This window comes from Hemitrygon akajei, unplaced genomic scaffold (assembly GCF_048418815.1).
Source record: "Hemitrygon akajei unplaced genomic scaffold, sHemAka1.3 Scf000050, whole genome shotgun sequence".
Classification (NCBI taxonomy): domain Eukaryota; kingdom Metazoa; phylum Chordata; class Chondrichthyes; order Myliobatiformes; family Dasyatidae; genus Hemitrygon; species Hemitrygon akajei.
Window position 1 is genome coordinate 5,764,094 of NW_027331936.1, and position 15,683 is coordinate 5,779,776.

A 15,683-nucleotide genomic window follows, 5' to 3' on the forward strand; every position below is an offset into this window, starting at 1 on the left:
CATTGTGGATTTTGTGGGACCTTTGCCTAGAACAGCGAATGGGCGGCAGTACGTCATGACCATGATGTGTGCCGCTACACGATTTCCAGAGGCTGTGCCCCTGGGGAATATTACGACCCCTGCGGTGGTGAAGGACCTCATTAAATTCTTTACCACAGTGGGGCTACCTAAGGAAATACAATCGGATCAGGGGAGTACATTTACATCCAGAGCATTTCAGCAAATGATGACACAGATGGGAGTTAAACAAATTTTAGCTTCTGCATACCATCCGGAATCTCAAGGAGCGTTGGAAAGATTCCACGCTACATTAAAGACTATGATTAAAACTTACTGTCAGGAAGACGTTCGAGACTGGGATGATGCATTACCACTTCTGTTATTTGCAGTGAGGACACGGTTCAGGAATCTCTGGGGTTCAGTCCGTTTGAGCTCGTTTTTGGTCACAGACCCAGAGGACCTTTAACCCTACTTAAAAGAAGTGGTCTAGCCCGAACGTTCAAGTCAGTGTGATTGACTATGTTTTAAAATTCTGGGAAAGACTCCATAAAGTATGCACCTTGGCAAAGGAAAATTTAAAAGACTCCCAGATGAGAATGAAACAATGGTATGACAAATGTACCCGAGAGCAAGAATTTCACGTGGCCGATAAGGTCTTGGTCCTAATCCCTGTAGTTACCAACCCCCTACAGGCGAGGTTTCAAGGACCATACAAAGTAGTTAAGAAAATAGACTCGCTGAACTATGTGATTGAAACCTCTGATAGACGCAAGCCGAACCAGTTGGTTCATGTAAACATGCTGAAAGGTTATCATGAAACGACCCCCGTGGAGGTCGGTGCAGTCACGAAAACTGATGAGGCAGAGAAGAGTGTTGAGGAGGACCCAGAGCGTTTTGAAAAGGTAAGTATAATACCCACCAGACTAGAGAACTGTTATTATAGCCAACCTTGCTGATAAAGTCAATCACTTAGAGCCTGAACAAAGAGAGCAGTTAACACAGCTCATTAAACAGCATACAGATTTATGTCCAGATGTTCCAAGGAGGTGTAAAGGAACAGAGCATGATGTCATTGTTATCTCGAACCAGCCTATTAAACAATCCCCTTCCCGGATGAATTTGGAAAAGAGCAAGCCAGTAGAAAAAGAAATTGAACATATGCTAGCTGCTGGTATAATTCGTGAATCCTTTTCTGCGTGGGCCTCTCCCTGCGTGGTAGTACCGAAACCGGACGGTACCATAAGATTCTGTACCGATTACAGAAAGGTGAATGCTGTCACGCAGACAGATGCTTACCCTATCCCTAGGGTGGAGGATTGCATTGATAAAATGGGGAAAGCGAGGTACACCACTAAGATTGACTTGTTAAAGGGATACTGGTGCGTTCCTTTAACGGACAGGGCTCGAGAAATTCCAGACTTTGTCACCCCATCCAAGCTTTACGAGTACAACGTCTTGCCGTTCGGAATGAAAAATGCACCAGGGACATTCCAGAGGATGATTGACATGGTGATAAAAGGGTTAACAAATATCAAGGCTTATATTGACGAATTGGTAGTTTGGAATGACACCTGGGAGGAGCACATTGAGGCTGTAGAAAACCTGTTCAAAAGAATGTCTGCAGCCCAACTTACAGTGAACCTTGCAAAGAGTGAATTTGGCCATGCCACAATCACCTACTTGGGGTATGTGGTAGGGCAGGGGCAGTTGGATCCTGTGCAGGCAAAAGTACAGGCTATTTCTGAGGTTCCTCTACCAACAAATAAGAGAGCCTTAAGAAGATTTTTGGGCATGGTGGGGTACTATCGAAAATTTTGTAAGAACTTTGCTGATATCGCCCTCCCGCTTACAAAACTCCTACAGAAGGAAGAACAATTTGAGTGGAACAATTCTTGTCAGGATGCTTTTGACAAGTTAAGAACCATACTGTGCCATCACCCTGTGTTAAAGGCACCTGACTTGTTAGAAACTTTCTCCCTGGCGACTGATGCAAGTGATGAGGCTGCAGGGGCAGTCCTATTGCAGAAAGCAGGGGATGGGGTGGAACACCCAGGAGTATATTTCTCTCGGAAGTTCAATGTGCACCAGAGGAATTACTCTACCGTAGAAAAAGAATTGTTGGCACTTGTTTTGGCAATGCAACATTTTGAAGTGTACATTTGTTCAGCACAAAGACCCTTAATTGTTTATACAGATCACAACCCTTTGGTATTCCTGGCTAACATGAAAAATAAAAACAGGAGATTATTAAATTGGAGTCTGATGCTACAAGAGTTTGATATTCAGATGCAACATATTAAAGGAAGTGACAATGTAATCGCTGACTGTTTATCTAGATGCTAAGTGAAGGTATATCTGTATTGCTTTATAGTTAAGAACACTTCTGTTTTTTTTTTGCTAAACTCTGTAATCCTGTAAAACGCTGTACTAGTTAATGTTCCCCTTTGGTGAAAATTCCTAGAAGGATGGGGGTGTTACGAAGGATGAACAGCTTTGATGGGCAGAAGGGTGCAGGGTTGCCCATGTTCCCCTCCCCTGGGAGAATTACAAACCGTTACTCTTGCCAGGCTGCTAATGAGAGAGAAAGAGCTGGAACAAAAACATACTTGGACTGGAACATTTGCTTCAAATAAGGCAGAGATAACACAGGGAGGAAGAGACTTGTTGTTCCACCATATTATGACTCCTGTAAGACTTATGGCTCCGGAGAGGGCTGTTTACTTGGTACTATTCTGCTCAGTAAAATTCCTCAGTGGACAGCCGGAGTGGGCTGGTTTGATGGGCTAAGCCATTCAAAACTGATTGACACCTGAGACCCAGTGAGTAGGGATAAAAGTGAGATCTGGGGAGACACCCCTCAGACGCACCAAGAGACACACTAGTGAGCACTGTTTAAGTGTTGGAACCCACGAGAAAGTGTGGGGCATCGGAGACCGAACGAAGGATCGGTCAATTTTAACTCACAGTGTTTATAGCGAGGCCGGTGGGGCCTTGTGTGTGTGTCTACCCTTGCCTGGGTGACGAGTCCACCATAGAAGAACGGTCTAGCTAAAGGACAGAGGGGTCATACCTGAATGGCCACAAAAACACATCGACGGATCAAGAACGTAAAGGAAGGTTTGACTGGCTGTCACTGTTTGCTCGCTCTCTCTCTTTCTCTCTCTCTCCAACAATTACAACACATCGACCAACAACTACCTCAGCCTGTATGAACAGAACTGAACTTTATATTCACATATGACAATTCATTATCACCTAGACATCGATAGAGCTTGTTTATTATTGATTATTATTATACCCACACTTTTAGGTTTAGTATTGCTAACGTGTATTATCTATATATTTGCATTGTTGATATTGATTTGTATATTTTACTAATAAACACTGTTTTGATAATAGTACCAGACTCCAAAGGATACTTCTATCTTTGCTGGTAAGACACCCAGTTACGGGGTACGTAACACTATGTTATAAGTAGATCCTAATAAAGGTCGTTTTAACATCAAAAACAGACTCCAAGTGTAGTTTATTGCCGCTGGTTCGTGTCTAAAGCGTTGCGATTCATAACAAAATTGGGGCCTGCGTCCGGGATATGAACAAATTTGGGGACATTGATTTATTATTGATTTCATTGGGGAAATCCCTTCTGATTGATTTGTGTGTGGAAAATCAGCAGCAATGGATGCTGATAGATGTCTGGAAGCGCCAACCTCTGAGGCATTAGAGGACGCCAGAACTTTTGAGTTGTTGAGTATTGCCAAAAGGCTAAAACTTGCTAAGGTGAAATTGACAATCAGGCGGGCACAGATGTGTTTAAAGTGGAGGAATTGGAGGTGTTTCCTGCAAGTAAACCTAGTGAGCTTGAGCTCCAGTACAAGTGAGAAAAATTAAAGATGGAGGCTGCGGAAAGTCAGAGGCAGTTTGAGGCTAGAGAGGCACAAAGGCAGAGAGAAGAGGCGGAAAAAATAGAGGGAGGAAGCAGAAAGGCAGAGGCTGTTCGAGCTGGAAAAGATAGAGAGATTGCAGCAAAGGGGTCGAGTGTTAGACTCTGGTGATAAGTTTGAGGCCAGTCGGGAAGTTAAATTGGTACCTCCATTTGACGAGACAGAGGTTGATAAATACTTCCAGCATCATCTTTCGAGAAGTTTCTGTCCCCCTCTCTCTCTCTCTCATCGCTCTGGACGCCTCCCCCTCTCTCTCTCTTAATAGCAGCAGAGTTCATGGGGTCTATTTTGGACCCCGTTACAAAGTAGGGTTACCCCTAACACCCCGAATAAGAGCTTCCAAAAGAGTAGCAGGGATCACCAGGGTAAACCAGAAATTAAAGCTGGGACTAGTGCAAGAGTAAGGATGAAGGGAAACAGTTAAAGGAGAAATATTCTAATCTTACTTGTTACTATTGCCAGAAAGCTGGTCATAAGATGGCTATTAGTTCCATCCTGAAGAGGAAAAACGAAAAGAAGGCAGTCCCAAATGCCGGTGTTCAGTATGTTGAAGCACCTATAAACCCACAGTGTTTTGAACATTCTGTTAAGGCTCAGATAAGGACTGAGAGGTCTGACCGAGTTAAGAAGCGATTCGATCATTTTATGTCAGATGGATTTGTATTAGTAAAGGAGGGGTCAACCCCGGTACCAGTGAAAATTCTTCGAGTTACTGGGGCTTCTCAGTCACTTATATTAGACAGTGTTCTAAAGTTTGGTGATGCATTGGGGGCAGCATGGTTTCTGTGCCGTTGTACAAGGTAACTTTACAGTCAGGGTTGGTTTCGGGACCTGTTAAAATCGGATTGTGCTCCAGTTTACCGGCGGGAGATGTTACTTTGCTGTTAGGGGATGACCTGGCAGATGGTAACGTTGTTCCTGCAGTGCAGTTGACAACTAAGCCAACCACTGACGACCCACAGATGGATTTTAACATTTATCCTTCCTGCCCAGTAACTCGAAGTATGGCTAAAAAGTCTGCCGACGCAGACGGTTCTGTGCAGCTTGATTCTGATACCCATGATAGCCATTGAGAGTTAGGGGGCAAAAGTTCTAGGTGAGATTAAGAGTTCGGCACGGACTAGGAGGGCCGGAATGGCCTGTTTCCGTGCTGTGATTGTTATATGATTGTTATATGTTATAGCCAAAATCGGGATTCAGGTTATGACTTTACTGCCTTCATTGTTTCAACAGGATTCCGGTAGTAAGTCTGATGAGAAAGATTTATCCCTGTCAAGGAAGGAGGTTATAGCAGAACAGAACCCAGACCCTGAGATTGAAGTTTTAAAAATCAGCTCTCTCAGATGATGAGATCAAGAAAATGCCAGTAGGGTATTATCTCAAGGATGGAGTGTTAATGAGGAAGTGGAGGCCACCTGCTATAGAAGTGAGTGAGGCATGGACAATTGTTCACCAAGTTGTAGTTCCTACAGTTTATAGGACTGAAATTTTAACCATGGCCCACAGTATGGCTTTAGGTCGAGATTTTGGAGTGAATAAAACTGTAAACAGGATTATGAAATAATTTTACTGGCCGAATTTGAGGAAAGATGTTGTGACCCTTTGCAGAACCTGTCACATTTGTCAAGTTGTGGGTAAACCTAATCAGGTCACCCCAGTGGCCCCACTCTGGCCTATACCTGCATTCGGTGAACCCTTTTCAAAATTTATAGTGGATTGTGTTGGCCCATTGCCAAAGACTAAAGCTGGCCATCAGTATCTGCTAACTATTATGTGTACTGCATCCAGATTCCCAGAGGCAATACCTCTCAGAAATATTAAAGCTAAAACTGTGGCCAAGGCTCTCACCAAGCTTTTTACTTTATTTGATTTGCCTAAAGAAATCCAGTCTGAACAAGGAAGTAACTTTACATCTGGATTATTCCAGGAGGTAGTTTATGAACTGGGAGCTAAACAAGTTATATTGTCTGCATACCATCCGGAATCACAGGGTGCTGTAGAAAATTTTCATTCTACCCACAAAACCATGATTAGGACATATTGTGTTGAAAATGGAAAAGACTGGGATGAAGGAATACATTTGTTTTTGTTCGCAGTCAGAGAGTTGGTCCAGGGTTCACTGGACTTTAGTCCATTTGAACTGGTATTTGGTCATAGAGTGAGAGGACCTTTGACCTTGTTAATGGAACAGTGGATTGATGGAGATGTACATATTAACTTGTTAGGCTATGTTTTGAATTTCAAAAATATATTACACCAATCCTGTAGAGAAAACTTAATGATTTCTCAAGACAAAATGAAGTGTTGGTTTGATAAGCAGGCTCACGAAAGAAAATACCAGGTGGGAGATAAGGTGCTTGCCTTATCTCCAATGTTGACAAATCCACTTCAGGTGAAATTCAATAGACCGCATGAAATAATCTCTCAAATTAATGATGTGAATTATGTTATTAAAACACCCGACCAACGTAAACTAACACAGGTGGTACACATAAATATAATAAAGCCTTAATTTGACAAGCAGGCACCATCAGTGAGTGTTGTTGTTAAAACATATGAAACTGGCAACCCTGAGAATAAAGCAATTGACTCATCTGAGACTTTTCACAAGCCAAACGTGGTCCCAGTTAGGCTAATGAACTCGGTTGTTCTAGAAAACATTGATAACAGGTTGTCTCATCTGCAGCCAAAGCAAAAACAACAGCTGAAGGAATTAATTCTGAAGTTTAAAGATTTATTTCCGGATATTCCCAAGCAAACCACGGTCGCGGTACATTATGTAGATATTGGTCAAGCGAAACCTATTAAACAAAACCTATATCGCATGAACGTAGAAAAGTGTAAATTGGCTGAGCAAGAAATTGAATATATGCTGGAAAATGGTATTATTAGTCCTTCAGCATCAGATTGGTGTCACCCTGCATTATTGTGCCCAAACCTGACGGTAGTGTTAGATTTTGCACTGATTATAGGAAGGAAAATGCAGTAACAAAAACAACGATAAGGTTGGAATAGCTAATTTCTTACAAAGATAGATCTGTTGAAAGGGTATTGGTGTGTTCCATTGACGGACAGAGGTAGAGAAATTTCTGCATTTGTGACACCATCTGGTTTGTGTGAATACAATATCTTAATACAAAAATGCTCCAGGAACATTCCAGAGAATGATTGATTTTGTAATTCGAGGGTTAGAACACACAGATGCTTATATTGATGACTTAGTCACAGGGAGTGACACTTGAGAAGAGCATACCTCTGCAGTAGAAAAGCTGTTTGACTGGTTTTCCCCGGCCAGCCTTACAGTTAACTTGGCTGAGAGTGAATTTGGCCATGACACTGTGACCTGTCTTGGCTATGTTGTTGGGCAAAGCAAGTTGGCTCCTGTTCGGGCAAAAGTCCAGGCAATTTCTCAAGTTCCTATTCTGACTGCTAAGAAGGCTCTTAGAAGGTTTCTGGGAATGGATGGATATTATCGTAAGTTCTGTAAGAACTTTGCTGCTAACGCTCTTCCTCTGACCAATCTCCTGAAGAAGGGTGAAAAGTTTGTTTGGACCGAGCCTTGTCAGGAGGCATTTGATCGATTGTTATCAGTATTTCAGATTAGGCCAATCAATGTAGTGCTGTCAGCAAATTTAATTAGCAGATTGGAGCTGTGGGTGGCAACACAAGTCATGGGTGCACAGACAGTAAAGGAGGGGGCAAAAGAGACAACCCTGTGGGTTATGTGTGCTGAGGGTCAGAGAGACAGAGGAGATGGAGCCCACTCTTACTACCTGCTGGCGATCTGACAGTAAGTCCAGGATCCAGCTACACAAGGCAGGGTGAAGGCCGAGGTCTCTGAGCTCCTTGTCGATACTTCACGCCTTCGTATGGCTACTGCTCTGCCCATGACTGCAAGGAACTGCAGAGAACATCAGAGAAACAGAGAACATCAGAGAAACAAGCCTCCACTCCATGGACTCTCCCTACACTTCCCCTGCCTCGGAAAAGCAGGCCATGTACTCAAAGATCCTCACAACCTGGACATTCTTGCAGCAAACCCGCTCCCACATTGACGGAGAGATACAAAAGCCTTAAAGTGCGTAACACCAGGCTGAAGGACGGCTTCCTGTCTGCAGTTATAAGCCAAATGAATGATAAAATGGACTCAACCTCACAATGTAACTCGACGTGACCCTGCACCATATGTCTATCTGCACTGCACTTTCTCTGCAGCCATAATGCTTTGTTACAGTGATTGTTTTGTCGTATATCAGCTCAATGTACTGCTGCAATGTATCGATCTGTGTGGATGGTACGTCAGACAAGATTTTCACTGTAGCTCAGTACGTAATAAGAATAAACAAATACCCCGTTTTAATTGTGCGGAAATGTTAGACACACTGAGCTTCTGCTCTGGAACCGCAGAAGGAAACAGAACTGTTGTCATTTCTGAGGAATGCAAAAAAATAGAAAAGGCTTCAATCTCTCATTACGATCTGCAGTAACTGGGATCAGGTGACCGGTGGTGGGTCTCCCATATCAATATCAGAATCAGGTTTAATAGCACCGGCATGTGTCATGAAATTCGTTGTCTCTGCGGCAGCAGTAGAACCTAATTCATAACCATAGATTTTAACAATTGTGATTTAATATAATAATATAAATATTACATAGTTAAATTATATAAATAGTACGAAATGGAAAAAAAACGATGTAATAAACTATTTTAATTGTGTGGAACTATTTGACTGACTGGGTTGTTGCTTTGGAAGTAGTGGAGTGAAGCTTAACTAAACTGTACACATTTATGAGATGCGCAGAGAAATAGAAAAGGCTAAATTCTCACATAAATGGGTCAGGCACCCAGAAACATCGGCAGCACTTCAGCAGATAAAAACAGTGAAATGAAACATGCTGAAAATATTGCAGAAAAAAACATATTGTCCACCACAACGAGAGGACGTGACAGATCCGGATCTCACTGCCTTGTCTGAACGGGGAAAGATGAAGCTACACGTACACGTAGAGCAGTGACCCGCAGATGCTGCAGATCTGCGGAAAAACGTGAACAGGAAACGGGATCACGTGACAGGATTGGTGACTAACTACTTTGCGGAAAAAAGCAAACTTGTCTCTCAGATCTCCTCTCACTTTAAATGTATCAGACATTTCAACCCCCAGGACAAATATATCGTCTGTCCACTCTATCTATTCCTCCCGTAATCTAATAAACGTCCATCAAGTCTCACCCCAGCCTGCCCCGCTCTGGAGAAAACAACACGTTTGTCCAGCCTCTCGTTATAGCTCATGCCCTCTAATCCAGGCAGTGTCCTGGTAAACCTCTTCTGCGCCCTCTCCAAAGCCCCGACATCCTTCCGAGAATGGGGGCAACCAGAACTGTATAAGACACTCCAGATGTGGTCTAACTAGTTTTATAAAACTGTGTTACGAAGGATAACGTTTTAGAAACGAACCAGCAGCAATAGAGTTCACACTGGAGTCTGGTTTTGATGTTAAAACCACTCTCTTTATTAGTATCTACTTATGATATAGAAACTTAAACGAAATAAAGTTAACAGTGTTAAGTGTATATATGTGTAAATATAACTCCCAGACTATCGAGCTTGAGGGAACAAAGCTCAGAATCTTGAGATGGTAAAGTAGGAAAGTTCAGTAATCCACGGAATAAATGATCGTCGGGAGATATTTGTGATCCAGGGTGGAACGTAGAGAAAAGGCCGTTACTTCAAAATAACCGTCGACGAAGTTCTTATCCGTTGAATCGTCCACATACGAGTTATCAGCGAAAGTGACCTGTCACAGGAATACCGTCTTCCAGCGGTTACCACACAACCTTCCCAGGCAAGGGTTAATACAAGATATTCCGAAACCCACTCCTATGGATTATACGAAGTGACAGCCACACACATTCGTTGTGGTTCCGTGTACCGATGATCAACCCACTCTTGTGGACATAGGAGACTTCCAAGCCTCAGATGCGACTAACTGAAGCGATCAGCTTTTCCAGTCTCTCTCTCTCTCTTTAGACTGTAAGCCTGCCTGTCTGCAGATCGCTCTCTCTCTCTTATGGTTCAGTCCACAGTCAGCGCTGTCAGCCTGTGACTGACGTCATAGTCCCGCCTCCTCACGCCGGCGCTCTTAAAGAAACAGTCACAGTACGACCGCAGGCTCGTAACAGCCGCAACACAACTTCCCGACTTTTGAACTCAATGCTTCAACTAATAAAGATAACCATGCCCTTTGCCCTCTTAACCTCCCGGTCAATCTGTGCATCTCTTTCAGGGAGCGATGAACTTGGAGTCTAAGATCCCTCTGATCATCAACACTGTTCAGGGTTTTGCATTTAACAGTGTACTGTCTCATACATTCGACCTACCGAGCTGCCAAGATGATCATCACTAATCAAATCTCACTGAGATTTCTCAGGTCCTGTTGAATTTATTGCCAAGTGCACAAGTACGGGAAGGTACAGGTACAGAGAAACACTGACTTGTGGCGGCAACACAGGCAAGTACATTCAGATAACACACGGAACATCAATTATACGATTCACTGTCAGTAACAATCTATAAATATGTTTATGTTAATAACGATATATAAAATACATTGTGTCATGATCAATATTAAAATGTGCATTTTGTGTCAATAACAGACTTGGAAATGTTGAATTTGGTCCCTGTCTCCATTCCTCCTGTAATCCACAACCAGCTCCTTTGTTTTTGTCACAATGAGGGAGAGGTTGTTTTCTTGACACCACTGTGTCGGGGTGATGACTTCTTCTCTGCAGGCTGCCTCGTTATTATTTGAGATCAGGCCAGTCAGTGTAGTGTCGTCAGCAAATTTAATTAGCAGATTGGAGCTGTGGGTGGCAACAGAAGTCATGGGTGCACAGAGAGAAAAGGAGGGGGCAAGGAGACAACCCTGTGGGGTATATGTGCTGAGGGTCAGAGAGACAGAGGTGAGGGAGCCCACTCTTACCACCTGCCGGCTATCTGACAGGAAGACCAGGATCCAGCTACACAAGGCAGGGTGAAGGCCGAGGTCTCTGAGCTTCTTGTCGATACTTCACGGCTTCGTATGGCTACTGCTCTGCCCATGACTGCAAGGAACTGCAGAGAACTTTGGAGAGCAGAGAACATCAGAGAAAAAAGCCTCCCCTCCATGGACTCTTCCTACCCTTCCCCTGCCTCGGAAAAGCAGGCCATGTACACAAAGAAGCTCATAACCTGGACATTCTCGCTGCAAACCCGCTCCCCCATCGGGGAAGAGATACAAAAGCCTTAAAGCGCGAACCACCCGGCTCAAGGACGGCTATAATCTGTGGTTATAATCCAAATGAATGATAAAATGGACTCGGCCTCACAATGTAACTCGACGTGACCCTGCACCATATGTCTATCTTCACTGCACATTCTCTGCAGCCATAATGCTTTGTTACAGTTATTGTTTTGTCGTTTTCATTTTTTTTCATTTTTATAAATTTTTATAGGTACATAATCCTCTACAGCTATAAAATGATACAAAACTTCAATAGATTAATATGTATACAATTAATAAAGCTGAAAGAACTGATCGTAAAATATAATATTGGAAATATATATATAAAAGGGAAAAAAAGAAACCCATCTAACTAGGAAAAAAAAACACTAACTACATAAGTAACACACATTTGACCATCATCTAAATATGAAAATAAGAAACATCAACCGTCATTTCATATTTATAAAAAAATAAAATTGGAAGGAAACCATATAGCGTAATTCAAATTAAATGATAATATTTGTCAAAAGAACCCCAACTTCCCTCAAAATCGAATAGAGGATCAAAAGTTCTACTTCTAATTTTTTCCAAACTAAGACATAACATTCCTAGCGAATACCATTCAATTAATGTAGGGGAAGAAATATCTTTCCATTTTAATAAAATAGCCCTTCTTGTCAATAGTGTAACAAATGAAATTACAGGTAGATCTGAAGATGAAATACCCTGAATATGATGTGGAACTATTCCAAATAGAACAGTCAATCTATTAGGTTGTAAATTAATTTTCAGAGCTTTATAAATTGTACAAAATAAAGATTTTCAAAACGATTTTAATGAAGAATATGACCTGAACATATGTGACAAAGTAGCTACTTTAGTTTCACATCTATCACAGCATTGGTCTATAGTAGGAAATATTTCAGATAGTCTCTCCTTTGTTAAATAATAATCGTGAACAATTTTAAATTGAATGAAACAATGGTTGGCACATACAGACGAAGAAATTACGTTTTTCAAAACTCGAAGCCAATCTTCATTAACAAAGGTTAAGTTCTCTCTCACAATATTGTTTAATCTTTAGTGATACGTTCTCTTTTTGTAATAAAAATAAATTATAAATTCTGCTAATGGAATCTTTCACTAAGGGATTCAATTTCAAAATGATATCGAACAAATCAGATTCTTGTAAATATGGAAACTTAGGTAAACATTGTTGTAAAAAATGTTTCACCTGAACGTATTGCAAAAAATGTGTATGAGTGAGAGAAAATTTATTAGTTAACTCTTCAAAGGATCCTTTTATTTTTCCATAGGAGAAAAAATGGGGTCAGTTGTTGAAGGTTTAAATGAAAAGTTTCGATATAAAAACTAGACAACTTAAATTGTTTAAATTTTTTTTAAAAACGAAACTGAACCCAAATCCGTAGGGGTTGTTTAATAACCGGGTAAAGATTTAAATTTGGAATTTTAGAGAGCTGTAAAGGTAATGGAGCTCCTAAAATTTAAGTTAAATAAAATTGTTTCAGAACTTTTAATTCCAAATCAACCCATAATGATTTTTTGGTTATTATCAACACAATATAACCAACAACATAATTGTCTAATATTCACAGCCCACTAATACCATCTTAAATTAGGAAGTTCAAGTCAACCATTTTTTTAGATTTCTGTAAATGATACTTATTAATTCTTGGACTTTTATTGTTCCAAATAAAGGAAGAAATAAGAGAGTCAATTTGATCGAAAAAAATTTAGTTAAAAAGATAGGTATATTTTGGAAAATATATAAAAATCTAGGTAAAACCATCATTTTCACAGCGTGAATACGACCTATTAAAGAAAAAATACGTGGATTCCATCTAGAAAATAGTTGTTTCATGGAGTCCATTAAAGGAACTACATTCGCTTCATAGAGATCTTTATGTTTTTTAGTAATTATAATACCTAAATATCTAAAGGTATTAACAATTCTAAAAGGAATATCATTATATATACTAACAGGGACATTTAATGGAAACAATTCACTTTTATTCAAGTTAAGTTTATATCCTGAAAGTTTACTAAAATCTTTAAGTGCTTCCAAAAGATTAGGAATTGATTCCTCAAGATTTGAAATAAAAACCAAAAGATCATCTGCATAAAGAGAAATCTTTATGGCTTATGGTTCCATTCATAGAGATACCGAGAATATTTTTAGCTTCACGTAGTGTTATAGCTAAAGGCTCCAATACAAGATTAAATAATAAAGGGGTTAATGGACATTCCCGTCTAGTGCCACGAAAAACTGAGAAAAAAGAAGACCTGCAGTTATTAGTAATGACAAGCTCAAGGACGGTTTCCTGTCTGTGTTTACAAGCCAAATGAATGATAAAATGGTCTCGGCCTCACAATGTAAATCGACGTGACCCTGCACCATATGTCTATCTGCACTGCACTTTCTCTGCAGCCTTAATGCTTTGTTACAGTTACTGTTCTGTCGTATTTCAGCTCAATGTACTGTTGTAATGTATCGATCTGTGTGGATGGTACGTCAGGGAAGATTTTCACTGTAGCTCAGTACGTGATGATAATAAACAAATTCCCCATTTTAATTGTGTGGAAATATTAGACAAACTGAGCTTCTGCTCTGGAACCACAGAAGAAAACTGAACTGTTGTCATTTCTGAGGAATGCAAGTAAATAGAAAAGGCTTCAATCTCTCATTATGATCTGCGGTAACTGGGATCAGGTGACCGGTAGTGTGTCTCCCATATCAATATCAGAATCAGGTTTAATAGCACCGGCATATGTCATGAAATTCGTTGTCTCTGCGGCAGCAGTAGAACCTAATTGATAACCATAGATTTTAACAATTATGTTTTAATATAAGAATATAAATATTACATAGTTAAATTATATAAATAGTACAAAATTTAAAACAACGATGTAATAATCTATTTTAATTGTGTGGAACTATTTGACTGACTGGGTTGTTGCTTTGGAAGAAGTGGAGTGAAGCTTAACTAAACTGTACACATTTATGAGAAGCTCAGAGAAATAGAAAAGGCTAAATTCTCACATAAATGGGTCAGACACCTAGAAACATTGGCAGCACTTCAGCAGATAAAAACAGTGAATGGAACATGCTGAAAATATTGCAGAAAAAAAAAAACATATTGTCCACTACAACGAGAGGACGTGACAGATCCGGATCTCACTGCCTTGTCTGAACGGGGAAAGATGAAGCTACACGTACACGTAGAGCAGTGACCCGCAGATGCTGCAGATCTGCGGAAAACGTGTACAGGAAACCGGACCACGTGGCCGCTTTCTTCTCCCACCCCCAGACACATGTCCAGTTACCCACTACTCCGTGGAAAGAAGCAAAATTCCCGCTCACATCTCCTCTCACCTTAAATGTATTAGACATTTCAACCCCCATGAAAAATATATTGTCTGTCCACTCTATCTATTCCTCTCGTAATGTTATAAACGTCCATCTAGTCTCACCCCAGCCGGCGCCGCTCTGGAGAAAACAACACGTTTGTCCAGCCTCTCGTTATAGCTCATGCCCTCTAATCCAGGCAGTATCCTGGTAAACCTCTTCTGCGCTCTGTCCAAAGCCTCGACATCCCTCCGAGAATGGGGGCGACCAGAACTGTATGAAACACTCCAGATGTGGTCTAACTAGTTTTATAAAACTGTGTTTCGAACTTAAACTTTTTAGAAACGAACCAGCAGCAATAGAGTTCACACTGGAGTCTGGTTTTGATGTTAAAACCACTCTCTTTATTAGTATCTACTTATAATATATTAACTTAACGAAATAAAGGAAAGTTAACAGTGTTAAGTGTATATATGTGTAAATATAATTCCCAAACTATCCAGACTGAGGGAACAAAGCTTAGAGTCTTGAGATGGCAAAGTAGGAAAGTTCAGTAATCCACGGAATAAATGATGGGAGAGAGATATTTGTAATCCAGGGTGAAACGTAGAGAAAAGGCCGTTACTTCAAAATAACCGTCGACGAAGTTCTTATCCGTTGAATCCGTCCACATACGAGTTATCAGCGAAAGTGACCTGTCATGGAATACCGTCTTCCAGGGGTTATCACACAGACATACCCAGGCAAGGGTTAACACAAAATATTCCAAAATCCACTCCTATGGGTTATACGAAGTGACAGCCACACACATTCGTTGTGGTTCCGTGTACCGATGGTCAACCAACTCTTGTGGGCATAGGAGAGTTCGAAGCCTCAGCTGCGACTAACTAAAGCTATCAGCTTTTCTAGTCTCTCTCTCTCTCTCTCTCTCTCTCTCTCTCTCTCTCTCTCTCCTCTCTCTCTCTCCCTCCCTCTCCCTCACTCTCTCTCTCTCTCTCTCTCTCGCTCGCTCGCTCTCTCTCTCTCTCTCTCTCTCTCCTCCTCTCTCTCTCTCTCTCATCTCTCTCTCTCTCTCTCTCTCTCTCTCTCTCTCTCTCTCTCTCTCTCTC

The 15,683-nt window shown here is 41.1% G+C and overlaps 1 protein-coding gene across 1 annotated transcript in view; it reads left to right on the forward strand.

Moving 5' to 3' along the window:
• LOC140721100 (uncharacterized) overlaps positions 1-15,683 on the forward strand; it is a 141,172-nt gene that overhangs the window by 46,119 nt on the left and 79,370 nt on the right. The window contains 1 exon segment of the mRNA XM_073035965.1: positions 693-902. Within this exon segment, the coding sequence (XP_072892066.1) occupies positions 693-902 (210 nt within the window).